General features: G+C 41.0%; 1 protein-coding gene across 1 annotated transcript in view; it reads right to left on the reverse strand.

Annotated features, from left to right (window-relative positions):
- Positions 1-19,605, reverse strand: part of MYH9 (myosin heavy chain 9) — a 1,134,272-nt gene that overhangs the window by 1,075,871 nt on the left and 38,796 nt on the right. Inside the window, exon 2 of the mRNA XM_044075327.1 lies at positions 4,302-4,651. Within this exon, the coding sequence (XP_043931262.1) occupies positions 4,302-4,634 (333 nt within the window). The 5' untranslated portion in view covers positions 4,635-4,651. The remainder of the gene's footprint in view (positions 1-4,301; positions 4,652-19,605) is intronic.

Raw genomic sequence — 19,605 nt, forward strand, 5'->3', positions numbered from 1 at the left:
TAGGAGGTATTTGCTTTCACAAGTAATGCAATTATTTACTGACATCGGTTAAGAGCAAGAAAAAAAAGTTTCCCCAACGAGGTACTTGGCTTTTAGTTGAAGACTTCGGTTCTGAAACTCAAATGAAAATTTCAGGAGTCGGCCGACCGGCACTTACCAACTGCTTCGGGCACTGCACGGCAAGAAAGACTGATGTAATGGCGTCGGCATGTTTTATACCCCTGACGACCGGACGTCATGGAAGGGACAGCAACTGACGCAGGACCCAAGACTGTTAATCAGGCTGACTGAGGGCTACCTGCAATCAGATAACCCAAATGTAATGACTGCAAACAGTGAAACACAAAGAACATCCAAGCAGAATGGTCACTTATTCATAAACTTAAACACACAAATGCTTAACTGATTGCAAACTCATTTTGGAAGCTAATACAGCACCTGGCTTGAATGAAAATGTTTCCCTAGCCCCAGTTTTAAAGTTGAGGGCAGCTAGGTTATAATAAGACTTCTCCTGCAAGGTTCATACATTTTTGTATACTTAACGTTTTAAGTGTAAATTACTGTAAAAAACTTTTGGACACTAGATGGCACATTTGGTTTATGCATTGGTGTGACATTTTGAGACTGGCTGGTTGCCTAACCCTGCACTTGGATTTTGTGGTGCGAATACCTTGACCATTAGGCTAGTCTCTCTCCTTGCATTTTTAAAAGTGCATTTAACATTTTAGTTTAATATATTTAACAATCTAACACTAAAGTTTTTTTTATTTTTACATTCACTAACAAGTACTTAGTGTTTCTCTATACGAGTTCAGTTGGTTTTAATTTAGTAATAAACGATAATTAATGAAATTTACATTGATAAAGTATCATGGGGAAAGTTTTAGTACATTTAAACACTCATCTAATTAAGTCTTGTTGGGACAAAAGTGCGGTGAATCAGTTAAGCATGTGTGTTTTAAGTTTATACAACAAAGTGAATTCTGCCTGGTTCTGGTTTATCTGGTTCTTCAAAAGTGAGTTTAAATGGTTCCTGGTTACTACACTTGCGTAGGTCGGCAATGGACTATCTTCAGTTTACTTTTTAAGGTCTTAGTGACATACTAGTTTAAGCACTTTGCTATTTAAAAAGATGGATCAAATGTATTAACAGAAAAAAAAACCTGTCCCAGCTATAACAAACAGTGGTGACATTGTAGCTTTAAATCCAAAGTGCATCATCCGATAAACACAACTGAAAAAGTTAAAAACATCTTTTATCTTTGAAACAAAGTTCAGCCTGAGCCAAATAAGCAAGCTTAAACAAGGTATGGACTGCAGCCATAAATGCAGCAGTAGTGTGGTAAATACAGTAAAAAAAAATAAGCAGGCAAACCAATGTGTTCTCGCAGAAGCAGTCACTTTAATATGATACAATCACCAGAGACTTGAACAAGGTACGCCTTTCTTTGTTGGGCCCTCTGGATAAGGAGATGCCCACCATAGAGGGCCAGATGCCAGACACCTTGGCTCTGGCTTTTGGCAGGGTGCTATGCTAGGGGTCCCTCAATGTAAGAGCACAGATACTGGGCAACAACTAATAATCTAACTGCTCACCTCTCAGTGCTGAAAACAGGGAAGGACAGAGGTTGACCAACATTGAAAACTTCTTCAAAACACTCAATGAACGGCCAATAATCCAGACAGGAAGACCATCTCACCTAGAGTCCCAAGGGTAGGGGGGAGGACAAAATCATATATAGTGCTTTACTGAACTTCAAAACAAACTTAAAACACCCAGCATGCTGAAGTCAAGCATGCCAGTCATCACCAACCTCTTTTTGAGATAAAGATCCAGGTACAAGAGAAGGACTTATCCTGCAAGATATAGCAGAAATCCAAGCCAGAAACCAAGCACCTTGTGTTCAAGGCAGGACTGAAGGGTGGGAATGGTGGCTTTCCTCCGAAAGCACAGCATTTGTAAGTCTCTACTTAAGCAGAAAAAGCAAAACAGCAGCAAGCTTTTTCTTTACATATTAGTCACCCACCCTGAAAATGGAGTCTTTCAACCTAAAATTCCAAGCCATCACAGCAGAGGATAGAGGTCAAAGCAAATTAAGTAGTAAAACAAAAATTCTCACTTTGGTATGTACTACAGTGCTCTTGAAGTTGCCTGATCAAACTTGTCATATCACCAAATGCTCAGAGCAAAAAGCTGACAGTTGTAGGGCTAGATTATCTTCCCTTCCAACAGAGTATCCTCACCACAGAGGTAAGCCAACCTCCCTTGATGTCCAAAAACTCTGGACATTTGGCCAAAAAGGATATTCCTGCAGCCAATTTGTCAGGCACTGCAAGTGCTACAGCAGCAGCAATCCTCAAGTTCCAGCAACTTCTAGTAACAAGATGTTCAGCTATACCACTGGTTTGGTCCTGCTCTTTGTTCATAGGTTAGTATTAGGCTAATTACCCTTGTGGGGATTTTAAGCTTAGCCAATTACCCTGTGTGAAATCAAACCATGCACCTTTTGTTTATAAGCACCTTAACCATTATGCCAACTTCCCAACCCAAATAATACAACTTTAACTACATTATACATGAATACAGCTCAGCTCCTCAAAAAGTAATTCCAACACGGTCCAAAGCTTGAAGTGGTGGAACTGCTAGTTATCTTTCACATCAACAGTCTCCCAAGTTTCAAATTATATTTCTCACGCTCATGCAGTCTTGTCTGTCAAACTGAACAATGTAAGCACCAACATACTTACCTTACAAAGCCAAAAGTGCAGACATGCACCAGAGCAGGCCCTTGCAAGAAAAACTCCTCACATTTTTTGTAGCCCTTCATTGAGTGGGCAGCATAAGAAGGAAAGCAAAGTGAAAAAACAAAAGTAATAAAGCTAATAGAATACAGTTGTAATAAGTCACTTCTTTAGAGCGATTTTCTATTTATTTTTAGCTCATCTTTGCACCACAGCATATGGTGCAAAAAACTGCTGAACAGCACCTCAGCCAATTTGGGGTATTTTTTTTAATTTAACTTCAGAGGAGAAGCATACACTTAAGACTGTTTTTTCATAGTGATGTCACCAAAGAACACATTAACCTGAATGCAACAGTGTGTTGCATTCAGACTTTAATGAGCACTCCACCACACATGCACACAGGTGCCACATTAAAAGTGCACTGGTACATTGCTATAAGAGTAACGTCACAGCTAAATTTGGGCTACAGTTACTTTAGAAAGCTTACTTCTTCTGGATATTGTTGAAGTACAGACATGTCGAAAAATGCATCACAGCACTTGACTCAGAAGCAATGCTGTATTTGAAAAATCCCCAAATAGGTACATGTTAAAGGAGTCTCCGAAAATGCTAAATGGCAACATGTAGTGTCTCGATCCCTCCATATTCTGCACCCCCAAAGAAAAAACTACCTCCTCACATTTTCTTTAAATGTTATAGCAACAATTTAAAGAACTCCCCTTTTCTATCTTTTTTCACTATCTTAAGGGTCGCTGTCTTGCACAGAAGGGATTCCACTGCCTTTATATTGTGTATATGTAGAGCACTCGTATGGGGAGACCAAATTAGGGACAATTTTTAATATTACAAAACCTGCTGAGCAGATGAGTGCATCACAAATTATTTTCTGAATTAACAGGAAACTAATGTTTGCCATTGACAGACTACAATCATTAGCAATTTAACAGGAAATTTGTGAGGGTCAGGGTAAAATAAAGTAAAAAACAGGGACATTTGAGAAGGCCGCTATGCCCCTTTACAGCACACCATTCTCCAACACTGGACACTGAAGTGCAGATGGTGCTAGATCTGTTTTTAAAAGTCATCCTCCCCTTCTGTGAATGCTTGAAAAATGTACCCCTACCAATTGCTGCATATAGTCACACACACTGCTAAAACTACTAACAAGAGGCCACATATTAGCTCTCATTTGGTGTCAATTCTCCTGTTTTTCCAAAATACTGAAGAAATTAATCCTTCTGGGAAGGCTTTATAACCTTATTAAAAATACAAAGTTAGAATGAGATCCTTATGCCATAACATTTGCACCATCCCAAAAAACAAACCAAAATTAAACACACACCCGAACTCTACTTTTATGACTAGCTGCCATAGTCTGGAAACCCAGAACATCTTGCTGAAAAAATGCCAACCATGTACATTAAAGCTGGAGATCTTAAATATGATCCATCACTTCAGCTCTGCAACTTGTGTTTAAACAGGCTCTCTCATACTACCACAACAGATTGTTTTCACGTGTACCTTCAAAACTTTTAAAATGAAGAAAGATTACTTACATAAATGAGCCCCGAGTAGTACCGCTCTTTTAAGTTGTGGAGCACAGATGCCTCATTCAAGCAAGTGAGTTCTGCCATATCTTCCACCTTTGAGAACTTAGGAGGATTCATTTTCTGTATGTCATCCTTGTTCACCTTAATTTTTTTTCCATTTTCTATTAGTTCCACCATTGCTTCATCACCAACTTCCTCCTTCAGGCTGGCTGCTTCAAACCCATTCCGCTCTGAAGGAACCCATACCAACTTCTTGGCAGCCCAGTCTGCCTGGGCCAGTGGGTTATTGAGGAGATTTTTGTCCACATAAAGATACTTATCCACATCTTTCTGAGCCATGGTAACTTACAGGAGACCTGCAAAGGATAAAGCACTGAATTAAAGTTTTACTCTCCGCATCTGCATGAAAACTGAACAGCAAAGAGGAGGAAACTTCCTACAATATGCATAACACTGCTACAAATTAGCCCAAAAAAACAAGCAAGACAGGGGCTACCACTGTTCTAGTCATAAAAGTTGCATTTATTGTAAACTTACTTAAAGATGTCAACAGGAAAAACTTTAAGAGCTTTCTTACAATTCCTTCAGCTATAGCTATAACAAGAGGGTAGAAGGGTCACCCAGACAAGCTACAAAGTAAAAACTGCAAGACCCAGCCAATCTACACGCTATACAATACTGTAAATATCTTGTAGTGGTGACCCATGGGATATTACATATATGATCCAGTGCACCCCCCCCCCCCCCCAACACAAACCCATTCAGAATGCTGCAAGTAGAACTGGTTAAACTGCAAACAAGCTTTTCATCATTTGCTGCACAAAACCCAGCAAGACAGGCAAACTCTTTAGGTTTCAATTATGCTGCTATGTTGGGATTTGGCAGCAATCAATAGCAGGAGTTAAAAAAATGTTTACAGTACAGAGCAGAAAGACGGTAGAGAGCAGAAAGTTGACAATCTAGTAGGATAGCCCCCCCCATCCCTAACTAATGCCACAGCTCCAGTTAAACAAAAGTTCAGGCATGGCAACTTCAACAGATAAAATGAAAAGCAGGAAGTCTGCTTAGCTGTAATTAGGCAGAGTACAAAATACTGCCTTTTCCAAATTTTTTAAAATATAGCAGAGAATGTGCAATAAATGACAGATCCAGAAGTATAGCCCTAGTACACTTATTAATGCATTTTGTATCTCATGGAATAAACAGTGGACTAGCATGCAAAATGTTGCCTTCTGAAATCAAATATACATGCGCACTAATTTAAACAAGCGAGAATCTGCAATCAACTAAACACAATATAAAATACTTCACTAAAATAAACTAGGAAAAGGGCCATCCCAAAATGCACTGAACAGCCTTCAAAATAAGACAGAATTTTCCAGTGCAATAATGCCCTCCAGTCCATGCATTATATGCAAACATGATCATCAAGAGTGCGAGCCCTCTGATACAACTACAGGCCCAATATCACTGGGCAATATATGCCAATCCTGTCACAAACACGACAGCCGTAAAGACAAAGCCAATATGGATTGTTCACAATGGACGTGAATTTACCGTCTCCAGTAAAACAGCCCCCCCCCCCCTTCTCCCATTGGTACCAACATGCTGAGAACTACACAAATCCACGTCCCCAGCTTAAAATAGTACTGCATCTTTAGCTCCACATGGAAATGAACGTGCCCAACCTTAAGTCAACAAACTTGTTCAGGATGCTAATACACACAGTCCAAAACAAAACACCACAAAGTGGAGGGTCACCAGGACAAGCAATGCCCTAGAGGTTAGCCAACTCTAGCTGCCATCTGTAGATGGCCTCCAGCAGAGAAATTGTGTTAAAACCAACATTGCCAAGTCAGAATTTAAGACCTGCTGTGGCACAAGCTTGACCAATCACAGAAAAAATATGCAATTTCATAATAAAAGCATTTTCGCACCCAGAGATAAGCCAGTCATCATTCAGAATTTAAGAAAATTACTTTTAAAACAACTTAAAAGGAAATTAGGACAACCTCTCAAAATAATGTAGGCCACCCTCATTAAGTTGCTCAAAACAGAATACACAAGATTACTACTTTAGAAACAATTTTTCAATCAATGTGAAAACAGGTAGACCTGCAATCCAAGTTACTCAAATGTACCGGGACCTTTAGATACATACAGTAAGGCAGTCCATGGACAAAAATACAAGAAATATCCAGGGTCTCTACTGAAAATGGACATATGTCCAGCTAGACTAGCCCGGTCAACAAATGTAAAAATAAATAAAAATAAAAGTGGCTTATGTTTGGCTATTTACACACAATATTCCCTTCCTACTCAGTGCAGAAGTGATTCATGCACCAGGTGTTAGATAATGCTGCACCTACACACAATCCACTTAGAAAACAGATCAGAGACTTTGGCATGAAGGTAGTTACGTTACTAAAACCTTGACCTATTGCTAAAGGTGTACAACTTCTGATAAAAGGTCCACTATCAATGACCACCAAAACAAAGTCTACTTAAACTTGCTTGGGAGTACCATAGGGACATACTGACAAGCAAATCTTCAGGGCCATTAACCTAATAACCTCTTATGATCCTCTAGAGACCTTACATGTCTAGCCAAGAGTTTATCCCCAAAAATGAAACCTCAAATCAGCACCTGTCGCCCCCATCAGGGAGGGACACTGGTGGAACCCTTGGGACAAATTTGTGGTTTCTCCATCCACTCAAGACTGCACTTGAAGAGGGTCAGTGATGTACTTTGATGTGTATGTGGAGTTAAAGACGGGGCAGCCTCTGGGAGACTAAGCTCTCTCTCCAGCAGGTTTCATTAAATGTCACACATTACACTTAGGCCTTTCGATCAGGTAATGGGACACAAATATGGAGCATCTCTAGTAGGGCAGGGTTCGATATTGCCTTGTAGGCAAGACATAGACCACTTCCAAGGAATCTGTACAATACCAGAGCGATAGGATTTCAGCCTGTCCACATAGACCAAGAATAGCATCCAGACTTTACTACATCAGAAAGTTTCCACCAAAATAAATAAAGTTGCCACTACACAAAAAGGTCAAGGAAAGAGCCACAGCTCTATCAAAGTAAACCGCTCATGTACAGCAAGGGCATACTATGTTTGTGGTACAAAAATGCATCTACCCTCTGGAAAGTGCAAGTTTATAACCTTCCTGCTTAAGAGCTGGAAGTTTATTTTTAGAAATTCCCCTTGGAAAAAAAAAAAAAAAAGGCAAACAGTACTTGGAAACTCCTTTTCTTTAAAGAACTTCAGCATACTCCCATCCAAAGTAATGGCTGCAATCCAGGTCAAAGATGAAGCTGCAAGTTTGAAAGAAGAAAGTGTAACAGTCACAATCGGGGAGTGGCTCTCTTACCAAGCAGGCAATTAGGCAGAAAATAACAAGTTTTACATGGCAGGGTTAAGTTGTATTGAAGTAACCACCTGGTCGGACTGCGCAGAAATTAAATGTGGCCTGTAAGACTGCCGTGCCAAATGTCTGGGATGTTGTATGCAAATTATGCATAATTGACTGCCATGCAGACTTGCCAGTGACATCATGCATGCATTAGGGTTAGGCCTAACCCTAAAGTTGCCTGGGGTTGAAAGATATTAGGGTTAAGACCAACTTGACATCTTGTCTGAGACCAGACAAAACAGTGTGGAGGCATTTAAACTGCCCGTTCTACAGTTTATTTCATAAAGCATAGTTGCATCAGTTTAGTACAGTGCCTTGCCGAGGTCTTCCCAAAGAGCAACACAGTAGTAGCCTTTTATAAAACGATGTAAACTTCCACTGGGGTAAAGTATCAAGTCTACATTAAAAAAACACACACAGAATGTGGTTCAAACACCAGTACACTTATTCAAGATATATACCCTGGGCGGCACAGTGGGGCAGCAGTTAGCATTGTCACCTCACAGCAAGAGCTTCCCCAAAAAAGCTAACAACTCACCCCTTTACTGTGATCAGTCTGCAAACCAAAACCAGAATTACTTGGTATTCTGGATTAGCTGATGAAATCTATCAAAGATTATGTAACAGGCACATCTAGGAGAGTACACATTGCTTCCAGACTCCTGTCGCCATTACTGCTGTGCGCTGCTCCAAATTTCACCAATATCCAAGTATCATTGCTATTAAAATTATAAAAAAAAATCGCCACAGCAGCTGTCAGTCCACACTACAGACCCTACCACTGTCTAGCCCTCAAGGAACTTGAATATTGCCGGAACTGGCATTTGACCCACTCTAATTACAACTACCATAAGTGCACAACTTCATTTAAAAGCCTGAAAACTACCTAGCTGTAATCATACAACACTACGTCCCAAAAATTGCTTTATGTTCTCAAAATAAATCTCAGCTTAGTACAGTTAAACCTCTAACTGCTGCAGGACACATTCAAATAGCATTGCCAACTATGAAAAGATGTCCCTTTGTTACAACTATTCAAATATCAGAACCTTCAAATCACAACTCTAGCTCTGTTTCTTCATCACTTCTCTTCAGTATTGTACTGCAGTACACCTCCCAGCTAGCATTCCAAATACCTGACGAATTATCATGATGCCAGTGAAGACATCATAAATACTCATTCCTTATTCAAGCATGTCACTGGGCGTTTAGCAGGGTTTAGGCAGGACTTACTACTACACATTCAGGGGATTACTACAGTAAAACTTATCCCAAGGGAGAAGCAAAAATGCTTAATCAAAGAGGACACCACAATATTAGCATCATATATGGAGGACTTTGCAAGACCTGCCTGAGGAGTGAAAACAGCAGGCTTTTGGATGGCAGTGGCCTTGGAAGTGTGTACAGGAAGAGAAGTTACTGCTGTAAAAGTATACTGCCAGAACCATAAATGGAGTCCAATCATAACAGCACTGCAACAGTACATGGGTGCAGTGCTTTTGGAATCCCACCACCCACCCTAATGCAGCGCCAGCCTCACACACAAACCACCAGATAGCTTACATAAACTCCACCTTCAGTTTCCTTTGAAACTTTACCCAGTCGCCCGAAAATTATCTTAACTGTATAGGTAATGCATGGAGTCCATTTTTACAAAACAGAAGCAAGCATTTTAGCAAGGGCCCCCACATAAGTGTGTTAATCCTGGCTTTGCCACTTGTGCCCCCCCCCAGGCTAACATCCTTTCCCCTACTACATTTCAGACCAGCCAAAACAAATTGCTCAACCTATAAACCAAGGAAACGCCATGCATGTCCTACTTAACTGCATATATTGTACGTACTTGGGCCATTGCAGTTTACATTGCATGTTTCTATATACTATTACAATGTTGACACTACACAATATTTCCTGGAATTACCACTCCCCTACATGCTTTCCCACTACAGTTAGAGAACTTCTGGTTTACTGCCTCATCATGCATCCTGCACAGTCATTTACATTAAAGTGGTTGACAGTGAACAGCATCAAACACACCTGTACTGAGTAGAATTCTACTTTTGTAAAAACGCCAGCTAGCTTAAACTCTACTTTTGGTTTAAACTATACTAATGATGTGCTCTTATAGGTTACTGGGTATATTACACACATCTGCACTTTGCCCCCACAGGATGCCGCTAAAATGGTGCCTTTCATTGCCCCCACAGAACTTTTCCCCTGCTAAGTAAATAAAAGCAAACAAAAAAACACTTTAGCTTTCCAAACCTCCTTACTCACAAAGCTGTGCCATCTCACTAAACATGCTGCTGTAATTCAACTGAAGAGTTTAAACCAGATACAATTCCAAGTTTGAGTCGAGAAAACATTGCCATCTGACAAGAGGAGCTGAAAAGGACAGGAAACTCAAAACAGATGTGGCAGCCTCAACATAAGATCAAAAATACAGATACCAGAAAGGGACCCTAAACTAAAACATTGGCCATACTTATCAAAATGTCTAGAATATGTCCAGCTACAACATGTTCATCATAAGAACCGCTGAAGCAGTAATCACACTAAAGGTGTGTGCGCGCAAGGAGACTACCAAAGCATAAAGAAATAAAAACTTAATCAGAAAATAGGGAAGGAAACCACTCAAACTGTGCAGAAATGCAGCAGCAAAGCTGGCTCTTACCTTATATTGCCTAGAAAGGCACTGGTGGATGTCCAGGTAGCTCTGCACTGAAACATTCCTGTAAAAGGAAATCATAAAACATATGGCCCTAGTAGAAAAATTAGCTAGCCTGTTTTTTCCCTCATGATCACAAAGCTAATATAACTAGACACCTGCACAGAGTTATTTGCACAGTTACCTCCCCAACTGCTGCAATTCTGAAGTTATCCTGGAAAATTAAGCCAGAAGTCACCAATTTTCCAACACTTACTAAACCACAGGAATATTCAAAGCTTAAAAACAAATCTAGATAAGATGTAGACGCAGCTTGAGAACAAGGTTCTAATTTTGTAAATTGTTCTAAACAGAAAGCTTAAGGATTCTGCCGCATCAGCATTCTGTCACATCTTTAATCCTCTATTCAGCATAGATCTAACCAACAGGATAGGCGAGACAGTAAAAAATGGACAACTTGCTGCGAGATAAATGGTTCCACATTTTGGTAGCTACTAATCTGAACCTGTTGAAACTAGGGGCAAAGGCCATGCTGAATCTACCATGGTCTTTCCAGTCCTAAAGTACATACTGTGATGCAACCCCAATCATTTAAGCTCTTCATTCAGACTTAAAGATAGCTAGCAATGGCCATTTTCCAAAAATCTTTTCCTTCTAATTAGTTTCTACAAGTCACAAAACGAGCTTAAAAAATTTGCCGTTGCTGAGCTGAACATTTACCACATTCATGAAAATGTAAAAAAAAAAAAGGCAAATCAACGCAGACGGTATTGCATACAGTTTATGAAATTAGTGTGCAGAATTTATCAAATCTTAAGTTTGGTGTCAATGGCTCAGGGTCATAGAAATTGAAACTGAGGTTCAGAAGGAAAATAAAGGAGGATATTACAATGTTAACAGTAACAGAAGTTTACAGACTACCTGTAACAATCCACTAGGTTCACCAAAATGATCTTTTAGCACAAAGCTATTACTGCTTGCAAATTCCGAATCCAATGAAAATTCTTGACTTAGTTCTGTGAAAGGAGTTACTTCAATGGTTACTCATACAAATGAGTGTCCAAAGCAGAGATTTTGTGCATGCAATGCATGTGAGAAGGTCAGTAACTAGTGCACCCAGTCCATTTTTGGAGTAGTACCTTCTTGGCAAACACCCATAAAGCTGTGACACCATCACCCATAAAGCTGCTTCTCTCAAGCATGAGAATGGGAATCACTTCTAAAACTTGGTCTCTACAAATCAAGAGTAGTTTACACTATTAATACGCACGCGTTTATCACTTCTAAAACTTAGTGTAAACTACTCATTTGTAGAGACCAAGTTTTTAGAAGTGATAAACTCGTGCATATTAATAGTGTAAACTACTCTTCATTTGTAGAGACAATCAATACGCACGCGTTTATCACTTCTAAAACTTGGTCTCTACAAATGAAGAGTAGTTTACACTACTAATACGCATGCGTTTAAGAGACTTTACTCCTACTTTATGTAGATAAGATTCATAGTTTTCCAGCCATTACAAGCTACAGGGATTAGAGATATGGGTGCAAAAAAAATTCACCTCAAAAGTACAACCAATTTGAGGGTGTAAGTTACACAAATTGATGCTGATGTGCTAAAAAACCACAAGCAAGCAGTTAGCAAGACCAAGCATTGTACATCTACAGACAAGAATTTACTGAATACAGCTAGCACCAACAGCACAAAAAGGCATTCAAGACAAATGCCTGTAGCTAGGCAACAGATGCAGCTGAAAGATATATTTAATAATGCCAATTAGCAGTGTTCTGTCACCTTCTGACCAGACAAGAGGTCTTCCAGACTAGCAAAGGAGACACCAATGTGGCTGTCAAGGAGGGGTACAGCAAGAGACTCTTTGGAGAGAAGGGGTTAGAGGGGAGACTTCCTAAAAATCACAAACAAAACATTTATTACTTTTACAGAAACCTCAAAGATTAAAGTAGGCAGTTTGCATTTCCCCAATTTCTCCAACCTGTTAGCAGAACAGGTAACTCTCGAGTATTCACTACTTTTGTGAAAGCTTCAATGCTACACAGATGAATAGTGAGGCTTAACATTTTGCTGAGGTGGTCCTTATTGAAAAAGTAATGTTGCAGAAGTTTGAACACTTTCTTCCATCACCTTTTAACAGCATGTATGCTCCCTACACAATGTTGGAAGGGCCCCTACACTGTTTATCACATGTCATTTGCTGCATTAGTCACTTTTTCCAGTAAGGGGAATAGCTTGTTTTTCTCCCCAGTTCTGGGCTGTGTGCAAACACACAATGAACAAATTAAAAGGCAAAATCTTTCCTCCAAAACTCAACCTTGATGCTTCCTCCTTAAGCAATATACTGAGTCTGAAAACCAACGACCAGAACTACTGCATTACACAGCATGTCTGTTGGTGTGACCAAACCTAGAAATATAATTTAGGGGTCCTGAAATTAATAAATATATATATATAATACAAGAATACATTTCTCTTGTGTAGGCAGCACTGTGACAAAGTGATGAAATACTGTCTGCAATCAGAAATCAGGTGCTAGAGCAGCCAGTGCTCAAATATCCACTGTGGAGGAATGTGTACAACATGCAGCACTAGGGACCAGGGACGTGCACATCCCTGTTTATGTGCAGCAGCCCTTCTGCATCACTGGTGAGAAGGCACATGGCCAAATACAAAACACTTAAATCATTTGCAAGGAGGTGTAAGCTCAACATGGAATCCACCCCATGGCTATCTAGGTGACAGCAGTGCCACGAATGCCTCTTGTTCTACAGATAGTCATTAAGACTACCAGATATTCAAATTACACCAACCTCAAAATGAAAATCATCAAGACTACAGCTTTGGATTACATGCTTCTAAAGCAGAAAGCTTTAACTGCTGATACAGTGTGCATTTAGCACAAACAAGAGTCGGCCTTAGTCTTCCTCCAAAAAACTTGATACATAATTAGGCCTATGCATTTCAAATGCACATCTACTAAACAAAAAAAAAATATATCAAGACACTGAAAACCGATAGTGGAGTGTTAAGGTCAATTACGAAATTTAAAGTCCAAAAAGGGGGAAAAAAAAATATCAGCTCAGTAGTAAACACTACACAGAATTTTTATAAAATGGTACTTCTGCGTGCACATATACAATAACATTGAGTACCTGACAACCTGGTTAATTAAGCAGTTTCTGCTATGTTGTCTAGAGATTCTTTAATCTTATGAGCTACAGTGAACCTGTTGTAGGCTATCCACCTTAGTACATATGGAACCACAAAATAGTCCACATACTAAGAAGCTATATAGGTGTGCTCCACTTGCTGTACTAAAAAAAACACACAAAAAAAAAAAAATTCCATATAGGGCATACTCAGTGTACAAGACATGCTACCAAGGCACTGAAGAGACCCAGAACATCCCTAGAGTCCTCCCAAGTCCTCCTAAAATATTTTATAACCTGCAACCAACCACTTTAACACATGCTGAACAGTATAAACAAGTTTGTGAAAATCAAATATAAAACAGCTAAAAGGTTTACCATACAATAATACTTCAAGATTGTCAAAAGCACAAAAGAACCACTGTAGGCAGATTCTTGCCATAAATAAATAGAACACACTCCCAATTGACTGGATAGCCACTTATCTATGTAGTATGGCTAGATCAAACACGTCCACTTGCTTCTGGAAAGCAGAAATACCAATTCAAGACCGAACAAACCTTGCTGACATACCAAGACCTACACATATACTAGGGGACCAAACACTTCAGCCAGCTCCCATCTAGTTCCACACTCAAATGCTTACATTAGTTTAAAAAAAAGCTGGGCTAGCAGTTGTGACCATGTACATTTACTAGTTGGTTGGTCCCCACCATCTAGCAAAAGCATTGAACCATCCCGTATCTACAATGTAATGTAAAAACCACCAAGACAGTGCACAAGTTTGCATACATGAAACAAAAGAATTTCAAACAGTCCTCAGCAAAATAAAAAAAAAAAAAAAAAAAGCTGGGTGGTATAACAGAAGTTTAGACACAGTTTTCACTCCCCCATACAGATTGCCGAAAGTCGAATAAGACACTCGACCTTACAACACTCAGGACAGTAAATGGTGCGTTTGCACTAAAGAAATGTATGCAGAGCAGCTGCACAGGAAACTGAAGTATCCAGCCGCAGGACACAAGATCCAGCCCTCCTTCCTTAAGGATATTCTAATTCACTAGTTTCAAAACTACTCAACTTTGGAAAAACAAGGTGGTCAAGTTACAAGTGTAAAAGCTTTTGGACAGTATGCTCAAGTCAACACCATCTGCTACCTTTCAACTTTAAAAAGCATACAATCTCAATTCTGTAAGTTTACCAAGTAACTCCCTAAGCAATTACAAGCATCATTAATTACAGAAAAGCCAATGCACAAACAGAAAACCAGTTAGCAGTATGGAGTTTGTAGTGGTGCATGTAACCACGATGTAACTTTGTGAACTGCCTGGAAGTCCGCTAACTGTTCTACAGAAATCTAGAAGTACAGCTACTATTCAAACACTAGTACTCGAGTAGAAACAGAGCTTTCAGCCAAAGCCTTTCATACAGCAATAAAGAAAAAATGAAAGCTAGTCATATAAACTGCATCAAAAATGTCTTGTTCGATTTAATGTGCAAAGGGAGACCCTAGGAATTCAGGGGTAGCAACCAGTTTAGGGAGGCTCTTGCAAGTATCAAACACGCTCCGTAGGCATTCAATTAGCAGCATTTTAGGTCTCCTAATTTACAAACTAGTTTTGCGAATGCTACAAACTCAGTTAGCACGACAAACCCAAACCTGGTAAGCGAAATAGCATGCAGCAAGATAGTCAACCTCCTGGGACAGCCTCTGCACAGAACGTCAGCAAGGATAGTGTGAAGGAATGGTGTGTAAATGGCCTTTTTGTTCCTTTTCCCCTTCTGCTTAATAGGGGGCAGCTTCCAATGCAACTTAGTGGTTATTACAGTTACCTTCAGTTGTCATTTTAGGGTAGAAAATTAATGTCCACCCTATATTCAGTTAACCACCTGTCACCAATGTCGAGACACTCAGTTACTAAATTTTACTACAACCCACCCAGTTGATATTCCTCAACAGCCCATCCTATCCACAAAGGACTTAAAGCTATCCGACCTTTACTGCTTTCATTTCCTGAAACAAACTGAAATCCTTCCTTCACAAGTCAAACTTTTAACCGCCAATATTGCACATATAAATTGAAGCAAGAATGCTGCAGCGGTTAATATTACTAACAAGTACATGGTTTTCCGATTTGCTTCCTCACAGCTAGCGTGCCTTGTGTTTAATATAAAACCCACATGGGCATACTTAAGGGCTCCAATTTTCTCTCACCTTCTGAGAAAGTGAAAGGACAGCATTTGTAAACCACTTAAGTGTTCATGGATGTTGTGGACCAACATTCCATCCAGAATGGTTCCATGCCCTATACCAACTGCCTGCTGTCAAAAACATTTTCCCCACAAAACAGCAAAATGGGTGATCACAGGTTGAAATAGCTTATCAAATGCAGGGTGAGGAAGATGTACTACATCAAGTCAGAAATCCACAAAGTTTGATATGCAACAAGGCCTGGTTAAAGCTCCCAACCCAAACGATCCAGTGAACCAATCTTTTTCCCCTTTCACTTACAGCACACCCCTCCTACTTTTGGAGCTAAAGTCCTCCAAAACCCAAACATACACGCAACAAAGCTAAATAAAAAGCTCTCCTTACTATTACACTGAAAGGAGCAAAATCACACACTGACATGGATGAGCCCTTTTTTCATGCACTAAAATCAGACCCCTTTCAATATATTGGTACAGACAAGGCAATTGCATTGAAAGTCACACAGCTTGTGAAATTAGAACTTTTCTGCTTGCAAACTGTCTAGCTGACAGGTTGTGCAGTCCAGACAGTCTAGCCACAGACGGATCCTTTGCCAATACCGTTACTAATGACATAGAACTTGTTTCCTGGAGTGGAGAGGCTTCACCAGTTCTGAGATACAAGAGCAGGTGGTTGGTTCTCTGGAGTTGGTCTACTGTTCATAGGTTCATACTAGGCTATCTGCCCTAGGGTATTTATAAGCCTAGCCAGAGTGCGTTTGGCTTTCGCCACCCATTTTAAATTAATTTTGCTATGCCCTTTTTCGAGGTTAGTATACTGTGGCTCTAACAGTGACACAAGTGATACCCGGGGTAAACCTTCGATCTCCCAACCACTCAAGATTCCTCTTGAAGAGAGGAAATGAGGGACTCTGCCTAACCTGGACTGGGATTTTATTCCAGAGTGAAGGGAGCCTCTTAGTTATGAATCTGTCCCTCCATCATGTCCTATTTATTTCATTGCTGAGGTTAAAGTCTCTCGAGCGCGTAACTCTATGGGATTTGGATTTTCTGAGGTGCAGCATGTCCATTAATTCCGGGTTGGACATGGCTTTATACGTCAGGCACAGATCGCCTCTGAGCAGGCGGTATGCCACTGAGTAGAGCTGGAGTTTCTTTAACCGGGCAGCATATGGCATCTGTTTGAGCCCTTTGATCCTCTTGGTGAGGTACTTTCGGGGTCTTTCCAGTTGCTGCAGGTGTCTGGTAAGGTACATCCCAAAAGGGGCATTGTACTCAATTATGGGCCTGATGAGGGATGAGTACAGGCACGATGACCTCCCCTGATCTAGATGTGAATCCCTTCATGATTAGGTGGGCTATATAAAATGTTTTTCTAACCACTTTGGCCACATGGCAATCTCTCATTTGACAACCATCAACTTGGGTCCCCAATTACTACTTCTGTACTTAATGGATTACCACCTATGTGATTAATTTGTGGGCACTTTGTATAGTCATCCCATTTGGCAAAAACACTTTTTGGCGCTTAGCTTAAGGCCATGGCTCTGGCACCAGTTGTCCGTTTCTAGGAGGCCCTTCTGGAGGATGCTTGTGTCGGCTGGAGTCTCGATTATGGCACCTCGTTTGCAGTCATCTGCGAACTTGGTCAGCCACAGTCCTTCCGTGTAGGCCTGTACCTCCGAGAAATATATACCGAACAAGAGAGGTCACAGGACTGAGCCTTGTGGGACACCACTTGTAGCTGGTTTGGAGTCTGACATGGCTCCAGCAATTCTAACCATGTGGGTTCAGTCCTTGAGCCAGTTTGCAATCCATCTAGTGATATAGGGGTTTATATTTAAGGTGGTGAGCTTATCTATAATGCCCGAGTGGGGTATTGTATCGAAGGCTTTTGCGAGGTCCAGGTAGGCTGTGTGGACCACCTTCCCCTCGTCAATGGCCTTGGTAACAGTTTCAAATAAATCAACCAGGTTTAAGAGGCAGGATCTGCCCTTAAAGCAGAACTGGGTAGGATCGAGCGTCTGTAGGTCCCCAATACCTTTATGAGGTCCATGATTATCCTTCCCATAGCTTTGCAGACCAAGCTAGTCAGGCTTATGGGGCGATAGTTTCCAGGATCCATTGAAGCACCACTTTTGTGGAGAGGGACCACTGCTGCTGTACGCCACTCTTTGGGTACATATCCTGTAGTAAGGCTGAGATTGAACAGTAGTTTTATGTTTGGGTTTAGCTCTTCTTGAGTTCATGTAGGACGCAGCCCGGGACACAGTCTGGTCCCATTGATGCTGTGTTTTTTGCTTTGGAGGGGGCAGCTTTTACCTGAGCATCTCAGATGTCAGGGGGGCAGCACTCTGCTGGGATAGATATTTGCCCTTTTGGTGGGGGGGGGGGGGGTTTGCGCTGAACCCGTCAGCTAGGATGTTGGCAATATCTGGGGGTTCTGTGTATTTTTTCGTCATTTTGGACTAATTCTGAGCATATCTGTGAATTCCCACCCAGAAAGCCTTGTGATTATCCTTGGTGTCCGGTGCAATTTCTCTCGAAGCTGGCCTTAGACGACTTTGAGTGACCGTAGTTTTTTGCTAATACTGATCAGAGATGCCTTCCCTTTTTGGGATTTTGCTCTATCATATAGTAGCTTCCTCCTTCTGTTGTATAGTTTGTTTATGGCTGGGGTCCACCAGACAGGACGTCTGCCTTTGGAGGATTGGGTCTTGGTTTTATTTGGGATTGCATGATCCATGCATTCCTGAAGGTGTTCACAGAATGCGTTTATAAAGGATTCTGCGGTCTGGGCCGTATTTTCCACAGGCCCAGGGGCTTTGAAGGATTCCACCTCTGTTTTGAGGAGTGTGAAATTTGCTTTAGAGAAGTTTTTCACTGTGGTTTTCAGGGCGGGGGGGGGGGGGGGTCGGGATGTGAATATCCAGTGAGATTAGTTTATGGTCTGATCTTACCAGTGAGGGATTCACTTCTGGTCTGGAGCATAGAGTCCCCATGTTGGTGATGACCAGGTCCAGTAGGTCTTCCCCTCTTGTGGGAGTGTTAACAAGTTGTTCCATAGCATTTTTGAGTTTATAAATTCTAGGAACCTTTGGGCTAGGGTGTTGGAGCTAGAGTAATGCTCCCAGTCTGTTTGGGTAGTTGAAGTCACCCAATATAATGGTGTTTGGAGAGACCTTCATATTTTCCAGTGTTCTCAGGAAGGCCGAGTGGGGTTCCGGGGTTTGGGAGGGTGGTCTGTAGCAGGCTATAAACTGGAAGGCAGTTTTACCCACTGTTAGTTGCACATGGATAGTCTCTGATGCTTCGTGCTGTGCCACAAACCTGGAGGTGTGGGTATCTGATGAATATTAATACCCCCCCTCCTTTTGTGGTTCGGTCCAAGTTTTGGGGCTGAAAAGCATGGTATGAGGTATAACCTGGTAGTGTTGGGGTGCTATTGGGAGCCTTGAACCAGGTTTCTGTTACTGAACAGATATCCATGTTCTCCATGCTAAGGAGAGTTGAGTGCGTGCATCTTGAGGTTTAGACTTCTGGCGTTGAGTAGCATTACTCAGTTTCTTATCCCTTGTGATACATATGTAGGTGGGTTTGTCTTTTGAGCCTTGCCTAAAAAAGGCACTATGGGGGTAGCAAGAGCCTTTGCCAATATCTGAAAGCCCAGGGGCGACAGGTGCAAGCCGTCCCTAGTGAAGCATCGTGGCTTGTCGAGCATGTCATCCCAGGCTGACAGGCATTGGATCCCCTTTGAATGACACCAATACTTAAGCCAATTGTTGAAATTTATCGTCTTGTCTTCATATTGTGGCATCATTCTTGGTGAGGGTAAGATGCTACT

This window comes from Protopterus annectens, chromosome 1.part1 (assembly GCF_019279795.1).
Source record: "Protopterus annectens isolate FY-2018-M chromosome 1.part1, PAN1.0, whole genome shotgun sequence".
Lineage (NCBI taxonomy): Eukaryota > Metazoa > Chordata > Ceratodontiformes > Protopteridae > Protopterus > Protopterus annectens.